At 36.2% G+C, this 10611-nt stretch overlaps 2 protein-coding genes across 2 annotated transcripts; one reads left to right on the plus strand and one right to left on the minus strand.

Moving 5' to 3' along the window:
- Positions 1-4261: 4261 nt before the first annotated feature.
- LOC140431474 (uncharacterized) lies at positions 4262-7186 on the minus strand. The gene has a single exon (XM_072519394.1). The coding sequence runs from the start codon at positions 7184-7186 to the stop codon at positions 4262-4264; it is 2925 nt and encodes a 974-aa protein (XP_072375495.1).
- A 722-nt stretch (positions 7187-7908) lies between these two features.
- Positions 7909-10601, plus strand: LOC140431473 (uncharacterized). Its single transcript, XM_072519393.1, has 3 exons — positions 7909-8936; positions 9043-9100; positions 9430-10601. The coding sequence occupies exons 1-3, from the start codon at positions 8135-8137 to the stop codon at positions 9455-9457; spliced, it is 888 nt and encodes a 295-aa protein (XP_072375494.1). The 5' UTR covers positions 7909-8134; the 3' UTR covers positions 9458-10601.
- The last annotated feature ends 10 nt before the right edge of the window (positions 10602-10611 follow it).

Below are 10611 nucleotides of genomic sequence, written 5' to 3' on the forward strand. Positions count from 1 at the left end.
AGTGTATGTGTGTGTGTGTGTGCGTTTGTGCGTGCCTGTGTGAGTGTGTGTGTGTATGTGTGTGTGTCAGTGTGTGTGTTTCCGGTCGGCTCGCAGATATGAGAACACGGCCGTGGCAAGAAAGCCCTGCCTGTCGTAAGAGACGACTAATGGGTAGGAGTCGAGAGGTAAAGAGTGTATGTGTGTGTGTGTGTGCGTGAGTGGGTGTATGTGCGTGTGTAAGTGTGTGTGTATGTGTGTGTGTGTGTGTCTGTTTGGCTTGCAGAGATAAGAATACGGCCGAGGCAAGAAGGCCCTGCCTCTTGTAAGGGGCGACTAATAAGTAGGAGTCGAGAGGTGAAGAGTGTATGTGTGTGTGCCTGTGTGCGTGTGTTTGTGTGTGTGTGTGCGTGTGTGTGTGTGTCCGTTCGGCTTGCAAAGATAAGAACACGGCCGAAGCAAGAAGGCCCTGCCTGTTGTAAGGGGCGACTAATAGATAGGAGTCGAGAGGTGAAGAGTGTATGTGTGTGTGCGTGTGTGCGTGTGTGTGCGCGTGTGTGAGTATGTGTGTGTGTCCGTTCGGCTTGCAGAGATAAGAATACGTCCGTGGCAAGAAGTCCCTGAATGTCGTAAGAGGCGACTAATAGGTAGGAGTCGAGAGGTGGAAAGTGTGTGCGTGTGCGTGTGCGTGTGCGTGTGTGCGTGTGTGTATCTGCGTGTGAGCGTGCGTGTGTGTGTGAGTGTGTGTGTATGTCCGTTCGGCTCGCAGAGATAAGAACATGGCTGTAGCAAGAAAGCCCTGCCTGTTGTAAGGGGCGACTAATAGGTAGGAGTCGAGAGGTGAAGAGTGTGTGTGTGTGTGCGTGTGTGCGTGTGTGTGCGCGTGTGTGAGTATGTGTGTGTGTCCGTTTGGCTTGCAGAGATAAGAATACGTCCGTGGCAAGAAGTCCCTGAATGTCGTAAGAGGCGACTAATGGGTAGGAGTCGAGAGGTTAAGAGTGAATGTGTGTGTGTGTGTGTGTGTGTGAGTGTGTATGTGTCCGATCGGCCCGCAGAGATAAGCATACGTCCGTGGCAAGAAGGCCCTGCCTGTCTTAAGAGGCGACTAATGGATAGGAGTCGAGAGGTGGAGAGTGTGTGCGTGTGCGTGTGCGTGTGCGTGTGCGTGTGTGCGTGTGTGCCTGTGTGCGTGTAAGTGTGTGTGTATGTGTGTGTGAGTGTGTGTGTGTGCGGTCGGCTCGCAGAGATAAGAACACGGCCGTGGCAAGAAATCCCTGCCTGTCGTAAAAGGCGACTAATGGGTAGGAGTCGAGAGGTGAAGAGTGTATGTGTGTGTGTGCTGTGTGCGTGTGTGTGCGTGTGTGAGTGTGTGTGTATGTGTGTATGTCCGTTCGGCTTGCAGAGATACGAACACGGCCGAGGCAAGAAGGCCCTGCCTGTCGTAAGAGGCGACTAATAGGTAGGAGTCGAGGGGTGGAGAGTGTGTACGTGTGCGTGTGCGTGTGCGTGTGCGTGTGTGCGTGTTTGTGTCTGCGTGTGAGCGTGCGTGTGTGTGTGAGTGTGTGTGTATGTCCGTTCGGCTCGCAGAGATAAGAATACGTCCGTGGCAAGAAGTCCCTGAATGTCGTAAGAGGCGACTAATGGGTAGGAGTCGAGAGGTTAAGAGTGTATGTGTGTGTGTGAGTGTGTGTGTGTGTGTGAGTGTGCGTTTGCGTGTGCGTGTGTGCGTGTGTGCCTGTGTGCGTGTAAGTGTGTGTGTATGTGTGTGTGTGAGTGTGTGTGTGCGGTCGGCTCGCAGAGATAAGAGCACGGCCGTGGCAAGAAGGCCCTGCCTCTCGTAATAGGCGACTAATGGGTAGGAGTCGAGAGGTGAAGAGTGTATGTGTTTGTGTGTGTGCCTGTGTGCGTGTGTGTGTGTGTGTGAGTGTGTGTGTATGTGTGTGTGTCCGTTTGGCTTGCAGAGATAAGAATACGACCGAGGCAAGAAGGATCTGCCTCTTGTAAGGGGCGACTAATAAGTAGGAGTCGGGAGGTAAAGAGTGTAAGTAGAGGGCAAATGAGAGTTCTAGCCGCACCGTTCGTATACCCCCCACCACCGACCCCCCCACCATTATTATACCCCCCTCCAATGGTAAGGTAAGGGGTGAGAGTTCTAGCCGCACCGTCCGTATACCCCCCACCATTGACCCCCACCATTTTGTATACCCCCCACCATACCTCATACCCCCCACCACTGACGAGGTCAACGACCGGTCAAGGTCAAAGGGTCAACGACCGGTCAAGGGGTCAATAGCCGGTCAAGGGGTCAATAACCGGTCAAGAGGTCAACGACCGGTCAAGGGGTCAATGAACGGTCAGGGGGTCAATAAACGGTCAGGGGGTCAACGACCGGTCATGGGGTCAAAGACCGGTCAAGAGGTCAAAGACCGGTCAAGGGATCAACGATCGGTCAAGGGGTGAATGAACGTTACACACGAAGGATAAAAATAACTTTATTTATTTATTAAAGGATAGACAACTTTATTTTTATAAGGTAAAATATGGAAAAAAACAAGAAGTAGGTAAATAGTGAAACAGAATAGTGAAGTACAATAGTGTTCCAAACACGGTAGCTTTATTTGGATAAATTCATTATATAAAATATGTGGTGGAAACAAGATACATTTTACACTCACACCATATTAATTAATGCTAAAAACGCAAATAAAACAATTATTATTAGTACAGAAATGCTTTTATTAAATACATTATACCGTTAATACAATAAAGTCTAAATATAAGATTATTAAGTTTGTGATTTACTTGAACCATCTTCAACCACACCATCAATGTCTTTATCAATAACTTCATTACTGGAAGTATCATCTTCGTTATTTTCTTTTTTTTCGTATAAAACAGATGGAAGATAGTCTTTTATTCGAATTAAATAACCATCCAACTTTACATCTTTTAGTAACGATACAAATCCATATAAACATATTTGGTTTTTAAGATACAAGTCACAGATTTCAGCACCTTTTTCATATTTTTTAGCTAATTCTGTATAAAATTCTGGAGAATAAGATGATGGACGCACTGCACCATAAATGGCTTCATGAGAAGCATCAAACTCCAGATTTGAAAAAAGTTGGTGTAAGTTTTGAACACCACTTTTTAAATCCGTAACTTCAATTTCGGTAACGTAACACATCCACATTGTAAATACTAGTAGTAAAGCTGAAGAAGAACTGTAGGAATTAGCTCTACAACGTGTTATTAAACAACCGCCCCACCAACAAACTCTCCCACTACGATAAAAAATCCATTTCAAAACTATCTACATAAAATTCATCCCTACCATCATTTTCTGCTTCTGGTAGAAGTAGTTTAGCTTGCTGGATTAAATAATCGAGATTTTTTTGTTGTTGGTTAGGTATAAACGTATCTATTTTGTAATGACCCCACGCTAATGTATTAATAGTTCCGGGTATAACATATCTCTTATCATCGTGGGAAGTTAAAGCAACCTTATTTTTTAATTCAGTATACATTTCATGTAAATGTGACTTAAATGTATACATTTTACGATAAATTTTCGCATTAGTATTATCAACTACTTGTTTATAATCCGTAAATGTTAAAGATTTATTTATAACGTTTTTGGAAATCCCCTTAGCTTTTTTAAGGTTATCATTGTTACTTAATGTCACACAATAAGCTTTGGCACCAGTACCACAAAAATTTGTAATTGGTTTACCTTTAAACTCATCCTTTAATTTACCAACCACTGATGGTGTTTTTGGTATATTAAAGATATTATCGGCGGGGTAATTGGATGTATCAAATAAATGAAGGTTTTCTTTGATATCGCGGTAAACGTTTTCTGTTTGAATGTGTAAAATTAATGAATCAGTGTCGGTATACAAAAGTGAGGCATTATCTACATATTTAGCTTTAATGTAATTGTAAAAAAAATCATACATACGAATTTTGGATATTTCTAAAATTGAAAAACCGACATATACCGGTTTGTCGTAAATTATTTTTAGGATATTCATTTGAATTGCAACCAAATTATCAGAAAATATTGAAACAGAGTGAAAATTCGGCATACTAATAAACCCTTCAGCACCGACGCTTCCAGGCAAGTTTTCCCAGTGGGATAAAAGTTTAATATCAACCCTCTTATCAACGTTTTCCATAGTTTTCCCGTAAATGGAGTTTGTGTAATTTTTATATGTACTTTTATCAAATTCATTATTTGAAGAATTACGTAAATTTGTGTTTAATTCGATATAAGGTTTTAACCACGGTGATGAGAAAATTCTAGAATTCGATGAATTTTAGTTATCTTTAAACCTTGTTCAGTACACTGTTTCAAATTTCTATAATGGATAATATATTTATTTTTCGGTAACAACGTTAATACAAGCTTGGGATCTTTACTATTAGGAGGAATCAGATTTTCAGGACAAAACGGTAAGTCGTTATGGAAATCATGTAATGTTTCAGGATAAGCTAAATCAACTTCTAAGACATACCCCTTTGGAGATTCATCATCGACTGATAAACAATCAAAATGAGTGATTTCTACATCATCTAACCATCGAAAATCACCATGCGGAAGGAATTGACTCATAGCGTAACCATAAAGGTTTGTAGCATCTAAATAAAGAATATATGAAGTAGGTTTAGAACAATCATAATTCTCACAATACTGATTATTTGCAGCAGCAAATCTAGTGCTACACTGACTTATACCTCCACGTATACCCTTTTTAAAAAAATGGAGCATGTCTATATCCGTCAATAATTCAAGCTGAACATTAGTTTTACGCAACATAGCATCCCAGCTAAGTGATGGAGCTGTTAAATATTGAGCAGGATCTAGTTTATAGTTAAATAAACAATTATGTCGAAAGTTTTCGAACACATCAGCTAATAATAAAATATCTGATTTTAAATAAACATCTGAGTACTCTCCTAAGGTGTTACAATTAAAAACTTCCCAAACTCGCTTAGCTCGTAAGTACTTTTCATCGGAAATGCCTTCACCTTTTAAAATATCGAAAAATTCTTCTTGTGTGGGTAAAGATACCTCACCAAGTTTTGAAAAGTTATCCAGGTATGAATAAGGGAAAACACCCTTTTGTCGTAACAACCCGAACTCTTCATTTGATTGACAATATTTTTGTAACTCTAGACATTGATTATTATTTAGGGTTTTACTTAAATTATCCAGTGAATGAGGTAGAAATCTGAAAGAATCCACAAACCTTAATTTTAAATATATATTTTGCTCTAAATCACCACGATCAACTAAAAGTAGTTTGGTGAATGATATATATTTTTCTTTAGTCTGTGCAATAACATCAATTTTTTCGTTATTTTGAGCTAATTTTGTTATAAACAGATGTGAATCGTAATTGGTTAAATTATGCATGAAAACAGGTATGAACTTAGGTAATTTGTAATTTAAATTACAAGCGTTATGCGCTGCGCCAGAAAACAACCCTGTTAGATGTGAATGATCTCTAACTTTAATTTCGTTAATATCGAACGGTTTATCACAAATGTGGCAACATTTACTAGTAAAAAATTGTAATTCCTCTTCTGGCGTGAGTTTTTTCATAGGTTTAATATATTTAAGATATTTATGATAAATAGTGTAAACTTTTTCTTCTAGTTTTTGAATAAACTTCTCAACCACGTTGTCACCGCGATAAATGATAAGTTCTGATAAACTGTCATCAAAATAACATTTAACATAAAAACCGAATGAATATGGTGTATGCTGATAGGTTTTGACAGTAAACGAGGAATTATCAGAAGGTGTTGCATATTGTATCGGTTGCAGTATACTTTCAAAATCAGCATATATAACAAACGGAACTTGCATTTGTTTCTGAAAGTTGGAAAATTGTAAGATATTTTCTTTTTGTAAATGTCCATATTTATTGAGAATCATGTTGGTAGTTGGAAGCTTAGTATATACAAAGTTGCAATCGTTGTCTTCATGTTTGCGAAGACGTTCTAAGGATGAGAAAAATTGTAAGCAACCATTGCATAGAAAAGTCTGACCATTATGGCGTGATTTTTGTTTTGATATTAACCGCGATAAATTTTTAATGTAACAATAATGACTATTCCCGTACTCATCAAAAATAAGTAATAGGTTAACATGTGTAGCTTTTTTAGATTTTGTATGGTATAACGGCCCAACGATTTCCAATTGTGTGATATTATTTTTAAAACATTCACTAATCCCAAAAACGTTAATCGAAATATTATTAAGTAATTCAAATTTTGGTATATCTGAGAGTTTCATAGGGAATTCTATATTATGGAACTTTAAGAGACTAGTATAATGCGGATAAGAAGTAGTAAGATTGGATTTACCTGTTGGATCAAAAATTGATGCGTTTACCGCCCAACCAAAACATGCTTCATCTTTATTCATTATATTAATAATTGCTTTCTTCATCTCGATTTGTCGTGGTAACCTGATATATGAAGAAGATCGTAGAGGGTTGTACTTATTAATGTTAACTTCTAATGATTGGATTTGTAAAAGACTCCATCCAGATTCCTTTTCTTGTATTTCCGAAACCTTGGGTAATATCTCCCTAATAAAATCTTGATATGCTTGTTTCAAATTAGTAGAAATAGTAATAATCTGATTTTTTGTATTAAATGATTTTAAATCATAAGTATCTTTTTCAGGTATTGTGTACATAGAGTAAAGTTCGAAATTAACTTTTAACACTTTAAATTTATGTAAATAGTTATGTAGGAGCTTCAAAACGTTACCTTCAATTTCACTAAAAAATTCTAAGTAATCAGTATGATGTTTGTTGCTAGAAAGGCGGTAACTACCGATACGATTTTTAAACGCACTTGATAGTTTCTCAACCCCACTATCATTACTAATAACACTTTTGTGCGAATTACTACGTAAATGTCCTGTTAGCCCTCTCCCAGAAATTTTTTTATAACAATCTTGACATTCGATAACATTGGATGTAGTGGTAACTGGATGAACAATAGATCTAAAGGGAGTTGCTTCTACAATGGTTGAATTGTAATTATTAGCTGATGTAACAACATCTGGGTCATCATTAAGTTTCACCTTTTTCCCTTTATTGAATCGTTCCGGACAACTTTCCCGTTTATGCCTACTTACACTGCTTTTGTTGGATAAAACTTTTAAACAAGAGTTACACTGCATGGTTGTTGACTGAAGCTAGGTGACTGTACGACACAAGAATGAACAATAACGAAAGAAGTGTGGGGTATAAATATAAACTTGTTTTGATTACCGGTTTTAAACTGGAAATACCGGTTTTAAACTAGAAATACCGGTTTTAAACTGGAAATACCGGTTTTATGGTATTATTAGAGTAAATAATTACAAAAATTAACAATATATTCCAAATATAGATAATTACCGCATTTATAAGCAGGGTTAAAAGTAAAATTTAACAAAAAATAGTTTTTTTACCGCTTTACCACTATATGCATAATTTTTTTTAAAGAATAATAACATATTCGTATTCCTGGCATCAATACCTTTCATTAGAGTGGTTGAAACGTGATGTAGGACTAAAAATACGCTTTTTAGCGTTTTACCGCTTTACGCGTTAAGTTTTTCTCAAAGTAATAACATATTCGTATCCCTGGCGTCAAGACCTTTCATTAGAGTGGTTGGAAGGTGGGTGTAGGACTAAAAATAAAGAAAAAAAAAAAAAACCTCAAAAATAAAAAAATATAAAAAATGAAAAAAAAAAAAAAAAAAAAAAAAAAAAAAAAAAAATTAAAAAAAAAAATTAAAAAAAAAAAAAAAAAAAAAAATTAAAAAAAAAATTAAAAAAAAAAAAAAAAAAAAAAAAAAAAATTAAAAAAAACTGATGTGCAAACCAACAATAAGTGCAAAGCTGTGCAGACATAAACTCAACTATAGCCGGTCAATACCCTTTCTTTGTTGTCTATGTAGAGGTCATGAAAGAGTATTCTTCATTTGCGAGAGCTTACATCGCCTTCGAGTATTCACCTTTCTTTGTTACAGCAAGTGTAGATCCTGTTTTACCCACCATTTCGCGTTGCTTGGCTTGGGTTCGGTTTGTTGTATATAACCCCGTTTAAGTTATGCAATTTCAAATAGTCTCTTCTGTTCACAATGAAAACCGAACAACGTTCTGCGCGTCGCGAGCCGGGGTTGTTGGCGAAGAAAAGAATTTTGTTTGAAAGTGTACCGGAGTTTGCAAAACCGCAGTCATCTTCAGTCTCGCCGTCGTCGGTGTGTAAAAGTCGATTTTCAATCGCGTCGCCGTGCCGTCGCCGTGCACCTTCAGAAGAAAGTGTGGTTTTCGTCGGCGCGAAAAAAATAAGCGAAGCGCAACGCTTAATTTATAAAATAAATTTGAATAAAAAGAACAATTCGAAGAAAATGGTGCACTCCGCGGCGATTGTCGAGACAGATCAAATTTTACATGCCGCCGAAAAGGCTGCGAACTATAGCGATATTTCCGACTTTGAAGAGGAAACACTTCCAGATGAAAACTTACCCTCTATCGAAGATATAATAGAAGTATCCGATAGGGAATCACCACCAAGAGAGAAACCGTTGACGGAAACCCAAGTATGGGAAAAAAAATTATTATCGACTTCAGAGCCGTCATTGATTAATGTAGCCGCAAGCGCCCTACAAATCCCAAACAAAGTAGAAACTCACCATCAGGCGTTTTGCGAAAATTACAAGGGGGGAGTTGTGTCGGCTCTGGAGCAGCATGCGGAACGTCTCCAGGAAAGTTTGAATGAAAGTCTAAAAAATAGTGATCTGCTTAAGAAAGCCACCGAAAATATTTTAGCATATGCTGAAAAAATTATGGTGGCTTTCCATGAAGAACAAATTCGATTGTCTCAAGACATAAAAAACACCAAAACTTTCCTGGCCAATACTGTAAGAACGGATTCTCAAGGTAAGAATTTTTATTACAATATGTTGCAACTATTTTACTAACAAAATTTACGTAATGTTATTAATAATAATTACACAATACTGATAATGTTTTTTGTTTGTTACAGACTTTTTCAACGAAAATGCTGGTGGTGATTTCCTGCGCTGCTGGGGGATGAGTAAACCGTGAGTAATCCAATTTTTTACCTTAACTTTTACTTTTTACGATCATAATTAAAACAGTTTTTCACAAATTTTTACAAGCGAAAATTTAATTTATTATTTATTACAGAATTTTAATTTATTCTTCATTAAGTACCACCTTTAATTTTGTACACCAACCTCTCCTTCTTTAGGATTATAATAAAACAGTTTTCCATGAATTTTTACAACGAAAATTTAGTTTATTCTCTATTGTGAAATTTTAATTTTTTCTTCATTAAGTGTCGCCTTTAATTTTATACATCATTATGATATTTTATGTAGTTTTACATTCTGCTATTTCTTTGTTACAGATCCCATCCCGACGACCCTGTCAATTAAATTTAGTTTTAGTCTATTTTGTATATAATATTTAGTTTTAGTTGTGTATATAGGTATATATAGTCTATATAGTTTATTTTTAATTGTGTTTAGATATTTATATAAATATATTGTTTCATTTTGAATAAAAAATATGTAAAAATTGTTGTTTTTATATTTTCTTCTTCTTTATTTTGTGTATATAAGTATATATAGTTTACTTTTAATTATGTTTATATTTGTATATATTGTTTATTTTTTAATAAAAAATATCTAAAAATTGTTGTTTTTATATTTTCTTCTTCTTCATTTTGTGTATACATATTTTTCATTGTGATTTTCTATATCGTTAAAAAACATCTAAAAATTGTTGTTTCTATATTTTCTTCTTTATTTCGTGTAGATATGACTCTATTCGTTTTTAAATGGTCCTCCAGTAAGTTGTCGCTCCATCGTTTTCATGGTCTTTCCGTTAATCACCCCACCCATTAGGTGACAGTCTCTTACCATCTTTACTACTCTATTTGTTGTTATTAGACTCATATAATTATTTCATTCTACTCTTTTATTTCTCCCCTATTTCTTAATGTTCTCCACCGTACATCTACGTAGTATATCTGTACTTCCAGCTCTCTCTCATAGTGTCTTACCATCGATTTTTCTGAGGGTTTTTATCTATGCTGTTTCTAGCATTCTTTTCAAGATTTAGACTTCTAGCTCTATCCCATAGTACCCTACCATCGATTTTTCTGAGGGTTTTCATTTCTGCTGTTTCTAACATTCTTTTTGTTCTCGCTGTGTCAGGTTGTGTTTCTATTGCGTATGTCATTATTGACCTGATGACTGTTTTGTAAATCCTACCTTTCATTTCTTTCCTGATATTTTTTTTCTCCATATTGCTTCATTCAGGTGACCTGCCGCTCTGCTCTATTAACTTGATCTTCCACTTCTGTTTTAAGCTTTCCATAGCTAGATAGTGCGACGCCTAGATAGTAAATCCTCATCACTTGTTCTATTATCTAACCCTCCAGCTCTAATTTATAACTTAGTAGATTTGTTGTTATAAGCATGTATTTTGTTTTTGTATGTAATAAAGGAAAAAACAGAAAAGCATTAAGACATTTATTTTAAATTTTTAAATACAGTTATTAAAAAGAGATTTCAATAAAACTTCA

The sequence above is a fragment of the Diabrotica undecimpunctata genome, unplaced genomic scaffold, assembly GCF_040954645.1.
Source record: "Diabrotica undecimpunctata isolate CICGRU unplaced genomic scaffold, icDiaUnde3 ctg00001073.1, whole genome shotgun sequence".
Classification (NCBI taxonomy): Eukaryota; Metazoa; Arthropoda; class Insecta; order Coleoptera; family Chrysomelidae; genus Diabrotica; species Diabrotica undecimpunctata.

What these genes read in the sequence shown, in the direction of transcription:
- LOC140431474 (XM_072519394.1), bottom strand. Translation starts at nt 7,186, where the DNA reads ATGCAGTGTAACTCTTGTTTAAAAGTTTTATCCAACAAAAGCAGTGTA.
- LOC140431473 (XM_072519393.1), top strand. Translation starts at nt 8,135, where the DNA reads ATGAAAACCGAACAACGTTCTGCGCGTCGCGAGCCGGGGTTGTTGGCG. An exon ending in TGTAAGAACGGATTCTCAAG is followed by an intron (nt 8,937 to 9,042) that starts GTAAGAATTTTT and finishes TGTTTGTTACAG; the next exon opens with ACTTTTTCAACGAAAATGCT. An exon ending in TGCTGGGGGATGAGTAAACC is followed by an intron (nt 9,101 to 9,429) that starts GTGAGTAATCCA and finishes TCTTTGTTACAG; the next exon opens with ATCCCATCCCGACGACCCTG.